The sequence below is a fragment of the Hyalella azteca genome, unplaced genomic scaffold (assembly GCF_000764305.2).
Source record: "Hyalella azteca isolate HAZT.00-mixed unplaced genomic scaffold, Hazt_2.0.2 contig3154, whole genome shotgun sequence".
Lineage (NCBI taxonomy): Eukaryota > Metazoa > Arthropoda > Malacostraca > Amphipoda > Hyalellidae > Hyalella > Hyalella azteca.
Genome location: NW_025933406.1, coordinates 270,303 through 291,172, shown reverse-complemented (window position 1 = coordinate 291,172; position 20,870 = coordinate 270,303). Strand labels below are relative to the sequence as shown.

Sequence of the window (20,870 nt, the reverse complement as noted above, 5' to 3'; positions counted from 1 at the left end):
TTTTAGGAAGTGTTTCTGTAATACAAATAATGTCTATACTCTCGTTTGCGATCACAGTTAACAGTTCACTTTTTTGTTCAAAACAGAATCCGAGTTAGTGTAAAAACATTTTAAAACTTTTTGTGCACTTTCACTTGTCAAGTATGCTTTACACTTGTCAAGTATGCTTACTACGTAGCCCACTGTCAGTCTGCCACTACAGCCTGACACGCTGACAGCCCTGACTAGGTAACAGTTAGTTTATTTTTTCAGTCAGTGACTCACAGTCATGAATTCTTCTTGTGTTTCATTTCTTCTATCTATTTAGCGGCTGGCCCGGGACCCGGTACGCTGCTAGCGCTTGTTGCGGCTGGCCTAAGAGGCTAAGCGCCGCAGCTGAGCCTCTGAGAGACTGAGGCGGTGCCCGCGGTGGCAGTGACTGGAACTGGTAAGGCCACTCAACTGATTCTCCACACTCATAAGCAAAACTGGAAAATCAGGCAGTAGCAACACCTGAATGTGAAATCCCATCTTTAATTATGAAGCAGAATTTTCCAAAAAATTGTAGATAAAAGCCTATAAATATGAAGGCAATTAAAAAAAGGATTAGCCTAAGTGAAAATATGCCCCTTTTCAGGCTATTGCATTTTATTAATGAAAAATTAGGCAAGGGCAATGAAAAATAGCCAATTTATCTGACACACTTGTGCCAACTTGTAATATCAGGCAGAAAATTTCCAAAACTGCAGGTAAAATTTTTGCATTTTTCTACTCAATTGAATTTGTCATAAAAAATTGGTTGAAGCCAAAGGCCAAAAGAACAGGTAAAATTGGCCAGATTCATAGGACTTTTTATCTAGGTAATTTACTGGTGACTTAAGGTCAATTGTCCAGTTAGGCCACACTCAGGATGATGTATGTTTTCAGTAAATTTTCCCGTGCATTTTCACTTTTTTAAGCTATTGCTGTGGACAGTTCGTGCAATGTAATGAAAATTGATTATCTTTGCGCATGTGTTCGCGCAATCCCGGCCATCTTTATTTTAGAAGAAATTTTCTCCAAAGTCATATGGCAACACTGAACACCGTCTGTTTACATTTTGTATGTATAACAGCCGCAGTTTACGATTACCGTACGTTCCGTATCTGACAAGGCGGACAACCGGAAGAGTCAGAAGTAACCCGGACTTGTCTTACATTTTATTATTGTCAGTTCGACTCGCGTATATTGTCGACTAAAATAGTAGAACTATTTTAGCTGTCTAAAGTACGGCGCACGGCGCATTTTTTTACCAACGTAGTACGGCGCACCGCGCAGGTCGTTAAAATGACAAAATAAATTCCCACGCACCTGGCACATCTTCCTGACCATGGCAGTTAGGCAACTTAGACTTAGGCTCTCTCTTTTTTTTTACTGCTAGTTTTACTTTTACTTATATTTACCGATTTAAATATTTGCTGGTCTTCAAACTTATGTAGAAGCTATCAGCAAATTAGTCAAACTTGACTCATAAATAACTTATACAACCCATTCTAATTTACCTAGCAATGATAATAAAATAAATTTTCATCTGCAATTTTAGGAGATTATCATTAAAATGATTATCTCTCTTAGCATCCCTACTCTCTAGTGACTAGTCTCTAGTCCAAGGTGGTTTTTTAGCAAATCCTTGGGCATTTAGCCCCAGCACTCCAGCAGGCACTCCGCAGGCACTGTGGCGCTCCGAAGCAGAAAAAACCTAGATCTAGGTTTTTTGCTTCCCACTAGGTTTCTAGGTTTTTCATTAACAAACTGATCCTAATCTAATTTTTTTCAGAATGGTGCACTGAAAGCAGAAATCAGTCAACAGTTATAGCCAAGAAAGGGAGAACTGCTACGAGACTTACGCGATGGAGCCATTTACAGGAGATATGAAAGTAGATTACTGGATGCAACTACCTATTCAGGAATGATCACGATTCACGAATAAATATTACTTACTAAGTTAGTAAAGTTACTATGCTCATAAAATGACGACTAGCTTAGTCAGTTATCACTTATCATTAATCCACTCNATTAACAACTAAATTATAGATTAATGTTATCATTTTTCGTGCGTTGTCATAATTTTTTCATCGTTTGATTTCATTTAGCTCGTTGAAAGTTAATTTTCAGCTCCCTTACAGATTAGAAGCCAATTAAAACAAAGCTATTTATTGACATCTAAATAAGTATTGGGAAGTAGTCATTAATTAATTACTATCATTAAATAAAAAATCTAAGGAGATTATTTAAAAATGTAAGGAACAATGTAATTCTCAAATGAAAAATCATTTCCAATTTTTTTAAGAGAACTCGATCGTCGAGTTGCATCCTGATCCTTTTATTTACATTAAGTGGTGTCAATAATCTTCTACCAGTGAAGTGTCATTAGAGTGGCTTTTCTATTTTTATAATTTGAAACGTGCCATAGGTAATGTTTAAATAATTTCTTATGAATTTTAATAATAGACATCGGCTTTTATACAAGTATTTTCTAATTTTACTGAGTATTTCAGTTTAAAACTTGTATAAACAATCGTGAAGTGCAATACAGCTCGCCATTGTACCTGTCAACAAAACATTTACAAATTAAAAGCAAAAAGCAGTAAATTTTACGAAGAAATACGTGTAACTGAGGTCATAATTATTATTAGCGAAAGTTTTTCTGTGCATACCAATGTCTGTTTAAGGAAGAATGTTGCTTTTATTAATTTATAAATGATCTTGAAGATTAGAGTCATTTCACATTCTGAAGACTGTGTTTACACTCCAAGACTATTTTGTATTGCTAGAGCGCAATCTTCATTGCGCAGCTGGCAGCTGCACTGCCGCAGGCAGTGTTATCTAGACTGTCAGCGTGGGAGGTTGTCTGCCGGAGGCTGCGAGCCGCTCCTCTAATTTAAGGTCGGCGTTCACAAAACTCAAATTACTAAGGTAATTTAAAATTTATATGTAATTGCACCATGCTCTAGTCTCTAGTAAGTCTAGTTACTCTAGTATCCTTAGCATTTGTTTTGCAGTTTGCACTTTGCACATAGCTGTAAGCAGTAAGCTGGTAGCAGTCCCAAGCCAATGAAGCCATGATGGATCACCGCCTCTGACTATTGCGCATCTGCCCTCATTTGGGCCAGCTGCCAGGCTGAGTGGCAACAGGCATGGAATATAACTACTTAGCAAGCCGCGACTGAATTTTTTGAGCCGTGGTTATATGGATTTGCCAGCCGTGATTCCATTTCACCGAGCCGTGAATTTGATATCTTGGCCATGAAAAGCCACTTACAAGGTGCGAATTTATTTACAAAGTCCATGCACCTCTTACCCCAAATCTCTCATTTTACCCTAAAATAGTCAAACGGCAACAATATTTTTTGTCTTTACTCGAAGTTGAACACGTGTTAATGCAGTTTGATTGCTTTGACATGACTGCAACTATGCGCGATCTTCAACAAAATGTTTAGTTGTTTTGTTTACATTACGATGTTTACGTTTTTTCTGCCGGATATTTTGGTGGGAACGGTAAAGCAATGCAGATTGCAGAAGTTGAAAATTTTATGAAATGACATGTTTGTGAAGTGCAAACCGCGATTTTTCAAGCAATCAAAAATTTATGACATTCGAGCCATGAGATTTCATACCTACTGAAATTATATGATATTAGAGCCATGATATTTCAGACAAAAATAGGACTTTTCCAGCCCTGAGTGGCAAAGCAGAGAGTTTTTTTAGACTCTCCCCCTATGTTCATTTTTGAGTCCTATAACTTAAGTAGACCAGTAAAGTATCCTGGATACTGGCATTATCATGCTTGAGAAATTGGTTTAGATCTTGAGTAAATTAGGAAATTAAAAATTAACTGATTCTAAAATAGCTCTGGTTTGCCACTATGGCAAGATCTTGCAAGATTTAGTAAGAACTTGCAGGCCAGCTGATGCATAATGCTGTTGCTTGCTTCTTGCTGCTGCTAGTGTTGCAGATAAATGCAGATTGCAGAGCCAGTGTGGAAAACATTGTTCCTGTGTCAGCCGCGGGGGGATTAACTCATAACCCACTTAAGTGAAGCTGAATTGGTCTAATAATGGTGTAAGTGAAGAGTTGCCAAAAGAGTTATGTTTTATTATGGGATTTTAAAATATAACTGACATGCCAATGAATGTACAGAGACAATATTGCTTATTGTGCTTTAGGTCTATGGGACTTGGTGTTTGGTAACTGTGGGACTTAGTGTTTGGAATAGGGAGCACAGGACGGGCAATGGCGCATAAGGACAAGGTCCTCAGACAGCTGAAAGATATAAAAATTACAAATGAAATATACTGCGCATAATGTGACTATGATGCAAAGCAGGTTACAATCCGTCATGCCTAAATTTAGAGATTAACTTGAAGCAATCATGCTATAACTGAATAACGAACAAACAATTAGTAAATTAAGGATTGATAATTAAATTTAGTATAGTAAGTTAGATTGCAAGAGTTATTGAAGCAAAAATTCTAATTAATAAACACAAAGCAAACAACATTTTCAGTAGATTTGACACAATAATGCAAGTGAAGTTATATAAGTAAAACAAGGACCGCATCACCATTAATAGGCATTATGTCTACGAACACTTGAAACAAAGTTAACTAGATTATGGTAGGATTGTGCTCAAGTAATGCAAATGAAAAATGCAATGGTTAAAAATATGTGAAAAATGCAGTATTAAGGAAGACATACATACCGTCAACCGGGGCAACTCGGGACTGGCGGGGCAACTCGGGACGCACCTCTGACACGTTGTAAAACAGTCATAGTAGCAAAACTAATTGGAATATTGCTAAACTAAATATAGTGGCCTAAACAACAACATTTTTCCTATCTATGTAGTATAAAGGAAGTCGAAAAATACGACATTTACTAGCTTTGAAAAATTCCTGAAAAAAATGGTGAAAAACGCTATTTTGAAAAGTTACTTCTGCTCAGGTCTGTAGCAAAAAAAAATATTTGCCGTATTAAAAAATTTTACTTACATAAAAGTTGCACCCAGGTGTCGGCTTGAAAACGTAATTGACAGATTTTGCCTATCTCATTAAAAAAAATGGCGGCCATTTCCGCACGGCGGGGCTAATCGGGACACCCCCCCGGGGCTATTCGGGACACCCCGGAAAGCACATTTACAGTAGAACCTCAGTTAGCAAAGGCTCCAGTTAAGAAAAAAATTGATTAAAAACAAAGAATATTGATTACATTTACCTTGCTGAGCGAAAAAAAAAAGTTCACTTATCGTCTCACAAATTACAAGCTGTCCTGTAAGCTTACAGATACAGAAAAAATGCTATGATGCTGCTGATATGAAGCTTGCAGTGGACAAGGTTGTTGTAAATGCTCAATGGCATGTTCATGGATACCATAATATCACATCAATAATACAGTAATATCCCATCAATAATACCATAGGGTCAACTGGGTGATTTGGCCCTGTTCATAATGATGGCCAAAGTGGGGTAATAAATGGTCATAAACAGTGGCCAAAGTCACTCAGGCGTTTATGACCTGGTTTACAACCCTGGCGTTTATGACCCCGGCGTTTACGACCCCGCGTTTACGACCCCAGCATGAATCAAAAACACAGCCTAAGTCACCCCAGTTGAGGGTAATTAATGTTTATGGTAATATCATTTCAATGAAGGAAAAACTAGTAAAAGTCACAGAAAATGTCATTTATTCTACCTCTACATTGTCTACAATGAAAGAGGAGGACTTCAGAGTACTGTTAGTAATGGATGAGTATGCTCTGCATGCTTCAAATATTTTAAAATGAAGTTTTATTCCCAGTGTCCGGAGTAGCCCCGTCGAACGAGTAGCCCCGTCGAACGGGGCTACTCGGGACACTCTTTTTTTTTGCTTCTGGCACCTTACGAATAGCATATGGAATTTTTTTGAAGATGCCATTCGATAGCCCTCGCAAAGAGCTATAAAATGAGCCTAAACTTGTTTATGAAATGTTTCATCATAAGAAGTTGTTAACAAAAAACGCTCAAAACCGTCCCGAGTAGCCCCGGTTGATGGTATATATACATTATCTGGAAGAGCTTCACCCACCCAACAGTATTGCAGAGTTATCTTGATACCTTGGGCTGTATTGGCAGCATTTTAATTATTAGCTTGAATTTTACTTGGTTGGAATTTAATTATTATATCTGTTCTGAAACGATATGAAACAAAAGGATGCATTAAGTATGAAAATTGGTTAATGACACAGATGGGTTGAGTGGAGAAAAGCAATAATGCCTTCCAGCAACAACATCTCTCTTTAGGGCTGTGACTAGAGCTTTCCCACCATTTCCAGAACCATGAGATTCCCGCCAGATGAATAATCTCCAATCTGATTGTTAACAAAAGTGCCCAATGGGGCCGCAAGTTTCTAAATGTATTAAAAAGTTTTCACACCAGAGCAGCGAGATTTCATAAATAAGTAGGAAAATTCCAATCCTGTTGCAGAGGAGGTCGATCAGGGATTGTGCAGCTTGCCCAGAGGCCAGGAACATGTCCTTGTCCAGTTGTCTCTTGAAGGCCTCCAGGGTGAACTCCCCCAGTCCCCCTCTCTTAGATCCTTTGGTAGGATGTTAAACAGCCTTGGCCCTGCCACAGAAAGTGATCCTTCCCACAGGGATTGAAATCTGACTGCAGATTTTAGATGTTCTGTCTGTCAGATGACTGTCTCAGATGTTCTAGCTTGCTCAATTGCTATACTAATTTGTAATTTTGGGCAGAATTTTTTGAAATTTCAGGTAAAAACAACAAAAACTATTATTTTACAATTTTTAAAAAATCCATAATGAAAATATGATATTTTTATTTATTTAAAAAAAATTAGGCAAGAATGATAATGGGTGAAATTGACTGCAATTATGGTTGTTTTTATCTCATTTGTGTTTTTTTTTCTCTCATATAGGCTTTCAGGGTTGGCTTCTCCCCAATTCCCAGAATGGCCTGCTAAGCTGAGCTGCAGAGTATACCATACATAATATTACATTACATAATATAAAAATAAGTGGAAGTTTTTTCTTTATGCATCTGAATGAAAAATTAACTTGACTAGTACTTCAATAAAAATATTTAATTTTTTTAGATTTCCCATTCTTCTAGACTATTTTATTGAAGTTTTGTGTTTAAATTCCCAACTGCCATGGATCTGAATGATGAAAAACAAGAGACCAATGCCACCAACCCTTCAGTGCAACTTCCCAGGATTTCTACTAATATTCAGCCAAACACTGCCTCAGAAAAAATAAATCCACCAGCAGATGTAGCTATCACATCTGATTCAGACAAAGACAAAGATGTTCCAGTTGCATTAAATAACTCTTTTGAGATGATAAAAAACACTCCTGAGAAGAGTATTGTCCCTGACTGCCCCTCTGAGTTTGAAACAGCTCCAGATATTACTGGATCTCTTGAAGCAGCATCAGCAATGCCAGTGACACCTATTACTCACAGTAATAATCCAAATGCTGATGTTGCTGCCATTGCTTGTGTAACTGACATCAAAGCATGTGCCAGTGGAGGTAACAGTGCACCACCTGGTCAGCTAAGTGCCAGAAAGAAAGGCTGGCCAAGAGGTCGCAAAAGACGATGTTTACCAAAAGATGCTCCTAAAGCTCCCCTGTCAGGTGAGGCATCTTTTCTTTTTATTGGCTTTCCATCATTTGTTGCTGACTAAATTGTTTGCAGAAATAATATCTAATCTGATTTGCAATCTCAAACATTTCAGTCTTAACTTTGCTGAAACTTCAGTGGTGTCCATTCTGTGATCAGTATGCATTCTCACAATTTTACCAAGTCCATATTTCATGAGAGGTAACAAGTGCATATATCCTTTGCAGCTAAAAATATATTATTACTTTATTTTTAGCTGATATTTTAAAATTAATTAAGCTACCAAGGTTAATTGATCTTTAATGTATGAACCACCATTCTTATATATAATTCCAACCTGTTCGCCAGGCTACATGCTGTACATGGCGGCACAGAGGGAGGAGCTACGACTTAGCGAGTCTCCGCCCTCCTTTGCTGAGCTGGCCAAGATTGTGGCCCACAAATGGGCTGGTATGGATGCTGCTCAGAAGCAGAAATACCTTGATGCTTCTGAAGTCGAAAAGGAAAGGTGAACCCAGATACAATATTTACTCTCAACATCATTTATAAATGTACAGGCAGAAATGCACTGTAATCGTGTATTTGTATAAATTTATTATTTGTGTTTTTACATTTATTTAATGTACTTACGGTGTCCAAGTATGCTTGCATCAACTTGTTATTTTTGCATATGGATTTACAGAACTAATGCATTAAAGCATTCTAAATGAATTAACTATACTACTTGAAAAGTAAATGTGATGAAGCATTATTCTAGTGTACCGCTATTCTTGAATTGTGTATCAATTCTGTCAATTCAAAACTGTCTTTACATACATTTGTTTGTAAAACATAATTAATATGATTTTATTTCGTCTCAGTAATGGAAATGAATTTGTTAACTAACAAATTTTTCTGTCTTTTTATTTGTTTAAGAATTGCTTATGTTACTACCAAATATCTTAAGATAAAAATCTAAAGATGTCTTCATACGTTATTAATAATCCAGATCTATGGCAGGTGGTATCATTGGTAAAGTTTAAATATAGGCTTATTTTAATTATCATGCTTTCAGAGTAGTTTAATGTCCAAAATGGGAACTATTTCAGTACCATATTTTAAATTATATTTTTCCAATGTGAAACTTCAATTCATTCATTTATGTTCGTATTTGGTTGTTTCTTAGTCATTTCATGAAAGTATGATATTTTTTGAGAGCCAATTATGTTAAAATGAGTATTTTTGATGAATATTTTCCTTGAAAGCTGATAAAAATGGTTTGACTTAACAGATACCAGGAGCTGTTGGTTTACACTGATAAAAATGGTATGACTTGACAGGTACCAGAAGGAGCTGTTGGTGTACACAAAGACTGACTCGTATAAGAATTTCATGGCACAGCAAAAGCAACAAGAAGAAAGCCTTGCTGATGAATCTGCTGTCAACATCAACGCTGCCATGACAACCCCAAACAAGCTTCATATGGAAGACCTCACTGCCCCACACAAGACCCCAATTGAAGATGAGGCTTCCACTCCTCCTGACACTAAACGTCCCAGGCGGGAATGCCCATCTTTGATCTCCAATGGCATTGTCACGCAAGCCAAAGATGACAGTGATGATTTTGTACGTTTTTGATAATTAATCTGATATTTTCTGGACACAATTATAGAAATTACAAATGTGAGGAATTCTTCAATTTCTGTTGTCAAGCAAAGATGTCATATTATATATACTGTTCATGTTTTTTGACATATAAGTGTTATTGTCTGCATAAAATTCTATTTATCTATTATATATTGACAATGTTTGTTTACATATGCCTCATTTCAGATTGGCTAGTTCTTATGGCGATGTTGATATGAGGGTCCGGCTCATTTATTTACCTACTGTTTAGTTTCTTCCTTGAATTAATCATAATTCTTCACTTGAGTTGAGCATTTTTAACACAATTAGTATCTCTTGTGCCAAAATATTCTACTTCATAACTTACTTTCTCGTACATACTTTTTCAAGGAGTACCATTATCAATTGCTAAATTAATTTTCAGCAGATGCAATAACGATTATTTACAATATATGTTAAATTTGAATTGTGGATGGGAACATCTGATTGCTAAAATGATTTTTTTATATAATTTCAGAGTTTCTATGATAGTTCACTACCACTCGAAATTCCCATCTTCACGGAGCAGTTCTTGAGGCACAATAAAGGTTTGTTCTGTAATACTTGGCCTCTTCATTTATATCTTAATATATCTACTTTTATCTGTTGTGATTACTTTTTTCAATCTTATGTTTTGTTGCTAGCTCTGCTGATTCGCCGACACATTGCTCATGAAATGGAATTAATTCTATTAATTTTATTGTAATTAAAATTTGTTGTTTTGTGCTGTTGGTGGCAGAGGACTGTAGGAGAATAAATAATAGGTTATTGAAAATGAGATATAGCAAGAATGAGAATAAAAAATGACTAATGCTAATAAATGACGGAGAGCGATGTAATACTTAATGTTTTTTTTATATTCTATTTATGTTTGATGTGGCTCTGCTCTTGTTAGAGTTTCTTGTGCTTTTTCTTGGTGTTAAAGTATACTTATATTATCAGACTGCTTATTTTGCAAGTTCACAAGGAATTTAAAAACAAAAAAACGCCAAGCAAATTCACCATATCGATATTGAAAACGTTTCGGAGTCCAGCTCCATCATCAGTTCGACAATCTAAAAATGAATACAATCATTTATTTTTTATAATTTTTAATTATAAAATTATTGTATTCATTTTTAGATTGTCGAACTGATGATGGAGCTGGACTCCAAAATTGTTTCAATGTCGATATGGTGAATTTGCTTGGCGTTTTTTTTTTGCTTTTGAATTTCTCTTGGTGTTTAAAGTTTATTTTTGTTTGCTTGTTTGTTTAGTTTGTGTTAAGGTTTATTTATGCTGATTGTCAGTTTTGGTTGTCTTGTTTGCCACTGAGTGTACCGTTGCTGCAGGTCGCGAGGCAGAGCTGCGGCAGCTGCGCAAGTCTAACGTTGAGTGCGAGGAGCAGAACGCGTTGTTACACAAGCACATCGACTCCTGCAGGTGACGTGGGCAGTAGCGGCCATGTTGTGTGACATGAATTAACGTGCATGTTATGTTATGAAGTAACGTGCATGTTATGTTATGAAGTAACGTGCATGTTATGTTATGAAGTAACGCGCATTTTATGCTAGTACATTTAAACTTGAATATATCTCATGATACTGCAACTTACTGTTCTCGAACCTACAACCATAAGTTTCCTTACGGATTTGGTCTTCCATTCAACTCGACTCATTGGTTTCCTTACTCATTCGGTTTAGAACCTCACACATTCAGTTTCCTGTATGGAAACCTCCATTCAGGACCTGGTATATGTAAACGAGTCTCTGGTATTCAGTCCTCACTCCCCAAATATTTGATGAAATGTACCTATTCTTAGTTACGTGGCTAACATGAATATATATTTATGAGCAAATAAATAACTGGCAAATTATAGGATGATTGTTTTTAGTTATGTGTCTGTTAATACCAATTCAAGCATAAGAATATAATAATTGTTTGTTATTAACTGGCACGTTACAGACTGAGCCTGCAGAGGTACGAAGCAGAGACTGCAGAGCTGAAGAAGAAGTCGGAGGCTCTGCAACGTCACCTCAGTAAGCTCAGAGAGGATCTGGCCGCTGCCTTCACCTCCACTCCCGCCCCAGGTGAGGACTTGCCATTGATTAGTATCATTAATTGATTTGTCTAATAAGCTTTGCATTTTAGTTATCGTCATATTTCATGTTTGTGTCATTGTTCAAAAAACATGCTGGTTGGACAACCCCAGGCCAAATGGAACTATCGTCCCACTAAAATAGAAAACATAAACAATTATATAATTGTTAAATAATTACCCATGGTAATGCATAATAATCGTGTATAATTTATATAGTTGTTCAAATAACACACAGGTTAGACGACCCCAGACGCGGCCAAATGCATAGATGGCGTCCCACTAAAAAAAAAAACATAGATAATTGTTTAATAAATTACACATGGTAATGCATAATAATCGTTTATAATTGATATAATTGAGGTAATTGATCAAATAACACACAGGTTGGACGACGCCACCCACGGCCAAATGTATAGACGAATACCTGGCGTCCCTGCACGCCGCCCTCACCGCGTCGCCCCCTGCCGCCCTCAACCGCTCCGTGCAGCTCACCGTCCAGCACATTGTGACGGGCCTCCTGCTGCAGTGATGTGTCGTGTGATGATGTGTGATATGCTGATGTGTGATGTCGTGATGTGTTGTATTGTGTCCTGCAGTGATATGTGATGTGGTGTTGTTGTTGTTGATGTTCCCCGAGCCCCGGTCACGCCAGGAAGCCCGCGCCGCGCAGGAAAGCCGCCACCCGAGCCGGCTCGGACCACAACTGCGTGATGGATGTTATGCCTGCCGGCGCCTGGGTGCTGCCAGCTCCGGGCACTCGAGCAGAAGATGCTTGACGGTGTGGGGGAGTGAATGACATTGGGGGCACAGGTCCGTTTGAGTGCTGTCCAGGCGGTGTTTGTAAGAGTTTAGCGAGGTGGTGTTGTGTGATGTGTGATGTTGCGACGTGTTGTACTGTGTCCTGCAGTGATGTGGCATGTGGTGTTGTCTGATGTGCTGATGTTTGATGTCGTGATGTGTTGTACTGTGTCCTGCAGTGAAGTGTGATGTGGTGTTGTGTGATGGGTGATGTGTTGTACTGTGTCCTGCAGTGATATGTGATGTGGTGTTGTGCGATGTCGTGATTCGTGATGTGTTGTACTGTGTCTTGCAGTGATGTGTGATGTGGTGTTATGTGATGCGGTGATGCGTGATGCAGTGATGTGTGATATGGTGTTATGTTATGTGGTGATGTGTGATATAGTGTTGTGTGATACAGTGATGTGTAATGTGTGATGGGTGTTGTGTGTCTAGCAGTGATGTGTGATGTGGTGTTGTGTGTTCTGCAGTGATGTGTCCTGTACAGTGCATTGTGTAACGGATTGATTCAAGGCAACAATATACCATAATTCGTGAACTCCGGGCATTAAAGCCACTATTTTTTCTTCCCAGAAATTGTGATTCTTTTTCCCCTCACGACTTTCCTGTCACTAAGTGCACGATGAATTTACTATCTCATTAGTTCGTGATAAGTTTCATGTTCTGTATACGTTTAATTGCGTACGGAAAGTTTCGAACTCAGCCAAACGTCGAGCGTGCTGGCTTTCATTAAATTTCGTTTTCTAGATATTTCTGTTTTCTGAGAAATAAATTCACTCCTTATTTCTCCACTAAAATATTCGTTCTGTATTCCCGGGACTCTGGCATTTTTAATGCAACAAATTACTGACCTCTATGGTAGGTAAACTGTAATACAAGGGTTGTTTAATACGAAAATTTAAATGTTCGAAAACCAGATTTACCCAAAGTTGTGATATTTTTTTATTGTAGTATGATTTACTTATTTTATAATTTACTGTTCGTCATGACTCGTGGTAAGTGACATTTATTTGGCTGATATGCTGCTGAAATGTTATTGAGGTGAAATTGTAATGTTATTAACGATCTTATACCTTGAGTGTCCACACTCGCTTAGACTTTACGTTATATAGTATGTGTTATGGTAACTATAACTAGCGAAATCCGACAAAAATTTTAGATTAGCAATTTATGCTCACAAATGTACAAATTATATTAAAATAACGTTTCATAAGTGTTTATTTTGACCTTTCTAATCAATAATTGTCACTCGCTTGGTTTACACAAGAAATGTAGTACCAATATTATTTGTGGTGCTGTTGAATTTCTTTATTTTCTTTTATTTTCTCCTGAAAAAGAATTTCTTTATTTTATCCAAGGAAGTCGCGCTTTTTGGAACTCCTTAAGAAAAATTCCGCTGGGGTTCTTTGAAAATTTTGCGTTGGTTGGATCTGTGGAGCAACCTAACTGTGGACTTACAATGCCGCTCAAAACCTACTCACGTTCAGTGCTCGAGTGAAATTTCTTCGCAGCGTTATTGGGAACGCCTTCGCATTTTGGTTCTTCTTGCTGGAAGCTATTGGCACGTCCTGTATAATACGTATATGCTTTCGACAATTCAGTTTAGTCTATTCACTTGCGCAAATTTTCATTCTGGTCAAATGTGTTTGTGTGCATCGAACGATCACAACGAATCAAATCAGCATCCTACTGGTTTCAAGATTTTTCCTCATTAATCAAATATACTTCTTTATTGTCTACCGATTTGGCCGTCTTGGTTCTCAAGCACACACTTGTAAAACAATAAAACTCGTTCTTTTGTGTGCTATGGTTTTGCTATTGAATGAAATACATAACAGTTGCGTGTAAAGAAAACTTTTATGACGTAAACATTAGGCACCCAGGCTTGCATTTTCTAAGGAGTTCAATTCTTTAGGTGATATAGGATTCTATATCAAAACTACACTATACTATAGTGGAAAAGAAAAAAGGCATCTTGTTTTATCCAATCTTTTATCATCGGTAAATATTTACACAATTACAGAGTTGAAATTATTTAATAATGTTTGCTAAAATTCGATAAGTGACAATAAAATATCAAACTATTTATTTTTAACAGAGTGATATGTCAGCATTCAGTTAAACCAACTTCTGAGGTCCAAGTCTCATATTATACATACTCAAATCCTCCTCCGAGTTTCAAAGATCATACTTATTATTAGAACGACTATAATTTGCTATTATTAATTAAAAAAAATTTGATTAATGAGAAGGTAATCACTGAATTTTTAGTTGCAAATTTCGGGAAATTATACATGGTTTAGTTTTTCATGCGGTAATTTTGGGTCCTAAGTGTCCCATCGGTAAAATTTATATAAAAGACTTTGAGTAATTATATAACTGATGCATTTACAATCCTGCAAATATTACGGGAAACATTATCATGCTATTGCTTTTTTCGGTGATAGTTTGAATTGTGTTCGAGGGACCCACTGTTTGTTTGCTTTGGTCCAGCAGGATTAAATAAATGTGTTGATAAATTCTCTTTGATAAACATTCCAGGATACACTGGTGAATTCCTTTCAATGTTCAAGTTTTTCACAATTGTTTAATGCAACGTATACACATCCTACTACAACGCATGACATTTCCTGATCTAACATCAGTTCCATTCAATATATTTATAACAGTAATTACATATATATCAGACGTTAATTAGTTTAATAACTATACGATCTACTATATATACCTACACCGTTGGAAGTTTTGGTACAAATTACGTACACATGTATTACACACATGTATAAATGTATAAATGTATAACACATGTATAAATTACGTACACATGTGATTTGATTTGGGCTGATATCCATGGCACCATTAGCCTACTCGACAATGCAGCTGCTTGGCCTGCGGCCAGCCGCTGCAACCCTCGATCCATCCGTACGTCAAAGAGTCAATTTGCTCGTTGCTACTCCCGCCCCTCGTCTGTCTTATCGCGGATGCCGTGCCGGTCGTAAGAGGCGTACTGCCGCCATGTATCGGGTTGTGTGCGACGGTGGTGCATTTGTGATAATTGGCAATCGGCCGTTGCCACGACGGCAGCCACCTGTGCTAGACTGTACGTCGGCTGATCCTTCTGCTGCTGAACGTGGACCTGTGTCGGCTCGCAGGCCTCATAACCTGCGCAGTGTCCATGTCGATCGTCACTCCGCGCAGACGTGTCGCCGGTTAATGTTCGGCAGCCTAAACATCCGTTCACTGAACAACAAAGTTGATGAGTTCCTTCACATCCGCCGCTCGCGCTCTCTGGATGTCGTCTTCTTGACCGAGACCTGGCATGATGCTGACTCGGTTTCCATCGCGCGTCTTCGGGCTGAGGGACTCCAAGTGGTCGAGCGTGCACGGCCTCGCGCGCAGCCCAACACCCTAGTGACGAATCACGGCGGACTAGCGACCGTCGCCTGCGGCGTGAATCTGACCAGGCTCGACATCGGCTCCCGACCCACCACCTTCGAGCTGCTGTGTGTCACGGTCGCTTGCGGCTCGTTCGCATGTGTTGCTGTCGTCATCTATCGTCCCGGATCAGTTGCTGTCACACGTGATTTTTTTGTTGAATTAAGCGATGTTTTAACTAGACTTGTGACCCTCACCGGTCACGTTTTTATCACTGGTGATCTTAATGTTCGACTGGATCGTGCCGACGACCAATGGGCGCGTCAGCTGAACGATCTGCTGTCTGCCTTCGGCATGGTCTGTCACGTTACCTTACCAACCCATGACCTTGGCGGGTTGCTGGATGTTNCCTCACGTCTGTCCACCGTCGGCGACAGAGCGTTCCCGGTCGCTGCGGCCAGAACATGGAATGGTCTGCCAGCATCGGTGACATCTGCTTCTTCGCTGACGTTGTTTCGTCGACGCCTAAAAACAGAACTTTTCCGTAGAGCCTTTGAATCTTAGGCCTAGCCGTTATCTAATTTATCATGGATATTACTGGTTTAGCATAGGTGTTATTTGTTCTAGTATAGACGTCATCAGTCTTGGCATAGGTCCTCTGTTTTAGCATAGATGTCATCTGTTTTTATCATCTTGTGTTTTTTAGCCGCTTGTAACGTGCCCTCGAAGTTCGATCTGAACGAGACGCCACGACAATCTCTTCGTGGAATAATAATAATAATAATAATAACATGTAGAATTATTCGAAAGTCTCACAAACAGACAAAAGTAATTCACAAAGTTTCGAATAATATTTCTTCATAATGAAGGGCTAACCAAACCATTTACGCAGTGGTTCAACAAGATAGAAAAGAATTCGATTTCCTTTAAATTACAATTGAATGAAAATCTCCAGCCATGTCGCTTTTTTTACCCTACACGCGCTAGTATTACAAGACAAATATTTTTTTTAATAACTTCGTCATTTAATTAGTGAAATTGTTGCTAAGAATTATGTGGAAGTATAAATGGCAGTCAGGTATTTCAAAACTGAATTTGAGGGGAATGAAAAATGAAAACGTTTCAGTGTAAGGCCTTTCTAAATCGCTCAAGTTTGTAGTAAGGTCAGTATCTGTTCTAAGATCTTCAACTTAACATCGAGGTCAGGATTAACTTGAGGTTGTGAACTTTAAGATCAAGATTATTGCAATCGTATTGCTTTGCTACCGTTTGATAATATTCGTCATCTCCAATAATGGAGATTGTGGATTTCTTACCATTAAGTTAAACTGGTATTGCTATGAAATGAATGATGAATCAAGAATTGTCAGCTAAACAATCTTCCTCCATTCAGGCCCAAGTTGTTTTTTAAGGATATATTGAAATTAATTGTGTTAAGTTATCTTTTGCCATCGTTCGCAAGAAAAATCTCAACTATATGTAACTTCTTAGGAATTGAAATAGGAACACGAAATTCTATTAGTTTAACAGCATTTTAGAATAAAAAGCTTCTGCAAATTCGCATTATTATAAATAATCAATATTCAGTAATCTACTTAAAATATATAAGAAATACCTGCGCGCAACTCCAGGCCCTAAAAAGGTTTCACAAATAATTTGAGTCGTCATGATTATGTTGTTCCAATATTTTTCTTTAATTGCCTGTCGGGTAAGAATTATTTTGTTTTATTACTTCATTTACTTACGAATCCATGTTTTTTTGTGAATATAAATAATCATGTATTTATCATGTACCATCTTTTAATGCTTTAAACACTGCCAATTATGAAGGTTTGCAACATGCGAATGTTACTGAAGAAACATACACAATATTAACATGCCTTAATAATGATTAATCTGTACAATTAAGTATCGAACACACCACACACACACACACACAGACACACACGTACAGATCCGCTTCACATAAAGCAGCCAGTATACATCGCGGTTCGAGGCAATACAAGCTAAATCTACACACAAATGTCCGAATAAAATAATTGTATGAGCAATTCTTCGTGGTTAGAATCAGTCGATTGCTGATTCTTTTACGCAATACGTGAATAAATTATGTATAAAGCATTTACTGCTCATAATTGAATTACTTGTTAATGCTATCCGTTAACTACGATGCACACATAGAGTTAATGTTTGACTCCATGAAGTGGTAGCATTAATTTTAACAGTAGCATTAACGTCCTAAATATATTGAAATCGAATCTTTTTAATTTTTTTGTGTTTTTAATTTTTTGGTATTTACTAAACTAAGAATCAGTTTTTTCAAATTTGAAATTTTTAGCCCTTGACACACAAAACTTTATGCTGTCTTCAATTGGGTAGATATATACGAGCATTGAAGAATATGTTTGAGATTTCAATAATTATTGCAATCAAATGTTAACTCATTCTTATTGCTTCTATGGGTGTTGTTTCCATGATCATATATTTATTGCATTGTTTTAAAATTAGCTATCCTTTTATTGCATTCTTTGGCGCATCATAACTTTTGCACCGAGTAATTTATTTGTCAAATTTCGATCGCTCTCTAGCCGACAGATTCACCATCCGATATTATATCCAATTTTTATTGTCTGCTATCCAAAATATATTTTCTGCTATTTTAAATACTGTCTGCTATCCCAAATATATTGAATGCTATACCATATGCATATGCCCTGGGTGTCAACATCAGTGCTTCCAAAAAAATTTTTAACGATCGAATCAAAACTAACCACAGAGCATTACCAACCACAAATACAACATTTTACCTGTTAATGTGCAGTATTAGTTGCATTTTCAATAATTTATTGTACTAATAATAAGTTTTTTAACTAACAGAACTCTCTGAATTTGATAGGTGGGCGGCGCTTGGTAATCGTTGCAAATCTTTGCCAGACATTCTTTTGAAATGAACAAACTGCAAGCTAATAATCGTTTTTGGTAGTGAAAGCATCCTTGTACCATTTATAGTAGCTCCATTATTCGGGTACCATTTATGGTAGCTCCATTATCCGGATACCATTTATGGCAAGCTCATTATCCGGGTACCATTTATAGTAGGTAGTAGCTCTATTATCCGGGTACCATTTATGGTAGCTTCATTATCCCAACTGAGTTTTTTTCTCTCAGATGTCCTGAAATCTCAATTTCGCTTCAGTGAACTTGAGTTTACCTTGAAATGCTATTAAATAATTTCCAGTTGAAATAGGTTGCCACGTGGAGGAAATCGGCTTGACGACCAACAAAAATTCGTCTATGGGTTGAAGTAAGGAAATAAGGCAGACTTACTTTAATTTAGTAGATTAAAAATTGTATTTTCGAATGGATCTTCCCAGAAAAATCTTAAAAAATTTTCTGGGGCTCTGAAATTCGTTGCTTTTGCTACTATGTAATGGAAATCAAGCGTTGAATTGATTGATATATGAATTCCTAGTGGTCAACAGCGCGTATTTATAGGGAAAATCTCACGATACCGGAAAGGAAGCACCGAAACTTACAATGCAAGTGCACTGAAACCCACTACTTGGATATAGTTGCCCATGTCTTATCAAATTTATTGGATGCAAGATCAAAAATAAGTGTTTGTAACTTCATGGAATATACTGAAATAAACTACAGTCTTCATTGTAGCATTACATTCCACTCACCATTGCGGGTATTTTCACCCAAAACCACCACGGAAATGATACCGCACACCACCATTACCAGCACGCGCCATGCTCTATCATAGACACCCATCGAGCTTCCAGCACCCGAACTCATGCCTAGAATATCCCGGTAATTATTCTGCGAGTAATGCGAGCCAATGGTTGTGGGCTGGTTGAGATAAGGTGGTGGTCTGGTTGAATATGCATAGCGGTTGATTTGGTGGTGGTACGAGCGCTGGTCGCCTGGTGCAACCACGTCTACCCGTGTCGCGATGTCGGCGTGGTTGCGGCCACCAGATAACAGGTCCCGAGACTCGGTCACGGGGGGCGGCTCGGTGGCGGTAGTTCGGGGGGAAGGCGGCTCGATTTCTGCGGAAAAATATATTGATCGGTGGGGTGAAATATATTGAAATCTGTGATAAAATATATTGATCTCTGTGCTAAAATGTTTTGATGCTTTGATATTTATGAAATATCAGGTATGTGATATATGTGACTAGAAGTATATGACTTCATTCTCATTTGAAAGATTACGTATTATGCGTGAGTTTTCAATACAAGTTGCATTGCGCAGTGCGTTACGAATACAGAGATTCTTAAGCTAGTATAACAAGGAAATATTAACACTGTATTATTATTGCATAAATTGTCTTACCATAGAGCTTGATGCTGCCCACGACTTCGCCGAGGGAGTTCTTGGCCGTGCAGGAGTAGGTCGTGAAGTCGCCTTCGTCCAAGTTCTTGACCGAGAGGCGCAACGCCATCGTGTACGGGTTCTTGATGATTTCTTCGTTGACGTATTTTCGACTGTCAACAATGACGGGACCTGAGACAGAAATTATATAAGAAAGAGACTGGGGCACAAAAATGTCATATATTATCAAGGAATATCATCGTGAACGGGTTTTTTGTGATCTCTTCCTTAACGTACTTTCGACTGTCAAAAATGACGAGACCTGCGTAACATGCGACACAGAAATAATATATAATATCAGGAAGTGTTATCGTGTACGGGCTTTTTTATGTTCCCCTCGATCGTTGGCGCGTTATCAGCCGCAAATTAGTTCTGCTGATTTATCATAGATGGATATTGTAATAGACATTGATTAAACACGAACAAGGTTCAGAATAACCATGACCGCTTATTTCGTTAGCTGCCGATCTCAAAAGTATAGTCATTAAATATTATTGGTGTGGGTTGTTATACATTGTTAACCTTATGGAATTTTAGAAACACATATTCGTTTTTGTTCAATTTCAATCTAATCAACTGAATTTCAATCGCGATCTGATGCCGGTCCACAACACTGATTTATATTCTCTAGCATGCTAATTTTACCTATATCCTGATGTTGGACTACAGTTATAGAAATGCTTTATCTATTCCGTTTCTGTCTTATAGTGCTCACCATGCTGGTCTAGTTTGGTCCAATAGTTTATACTCTTGGGGCTCGCTTCGACCTCACATTCTAGTGTTACGTCCGTACCGCGCGGTGCTCCCACAAGTTGGTTAGGGATCCGCACCAGCGGATGAACTGAGCGGATGAATACCAGCAGTTATCCAGAGGTACATATGCATATTATAGTATTTGCTATATATAATATATGCCTGCATGCAAGGCATGCTCAGTACTCTTTATTTAGACTAT

The 20,870-nt window shown here is 37.9% G+C and overlaps 2 protein-coding genes across 3 annotated transcripts in view; one reads left to right on the top strand and one right to left on the bottom strand.

Annotated features, from left to right (window-relative positions):
* The first annotated feature begins 7,107 nt into the window (after positions 1-7,107).
* On the top strand, positions 7,108-12,571 carry LOC108675440 (SWI/SNF-related matrix-associated actin-dependent regulator of chromatin subfamily E member 1-related). The gene is made up of 7 exons (XM_018163459.2): positions 7,108-7,652; positions 7,987-8,146; positions 8,958-9,243; positions 9,761-9,830; positions 10,614-10,704; positions 11,227-11,351; positions 11,746-12,571. Exons 1-7 carry the CDS (start codon positions 7,169-7,171, stop codon positions 11,889-11,891), a joined length of 1,362 nt encoding a protein of 453 aa, XP_018018948.1. The 5' UTR covers positions 7,108-7,168; the 3' UTR covers positions 11,892-12,571.
* A 5,252-nt stretch (positions 12,572-17,823) lies between these two features.
* Positions 17,824-20,870, bottom strand: part of LOC108675438 (hemicentin-1) — a 65,452-nt gene continuing 62,405 nt past the window's right edge. For both annotated transcript variants that reach the window (XM_018163456.2, XM_018163457.2), the window contains 3 exons: positions 20,631-20,756; positions 19,877-20,047; positions 17,824-19,590 (listed from right to left, as the gene is read on the bottom strand). In XM_018163456.2, the coding sequence (XP_018018945.1) occupies positions 19,196-19,590; positions 19,877-20,047; positions 20,631-20,756 (692 nt within the window). In that variant the 3' untranslated portion in view covers positions 17,824-19,195. The remainder of the gene's footprint in view (positions 19,591-19,876; positions 20,048-20,630; positions 20,757-20,870) is intronic.

What these genes read in the sequence shown, in the direction of transcription:
- LOC108675440 (XM_018163459.2), top strand. Translation starts at nt 7,169, where the DNA reads ATGGATCTGAATGATGAAAAACAAGAGACCAATGCCACCAACCCTTCA. An exon ending in TCCTAAAGCTCCCCTGTCAG is followed by an intron (nt 7,653 to 7,986) that starts GTGAGGCATCTT and finishes CCTGTTCGCCAG; the next exon opens with GCTACATGCTGTACATGGCG. An exon ending in CACCTCCACTCCCGCCCCAG is followed by an intron (nt 11,352 to 11,745) that starts GTGAGGACTTGC and finishes AATAACACACAG; the next exon opens with GTTGGACGACGCCACCCACG.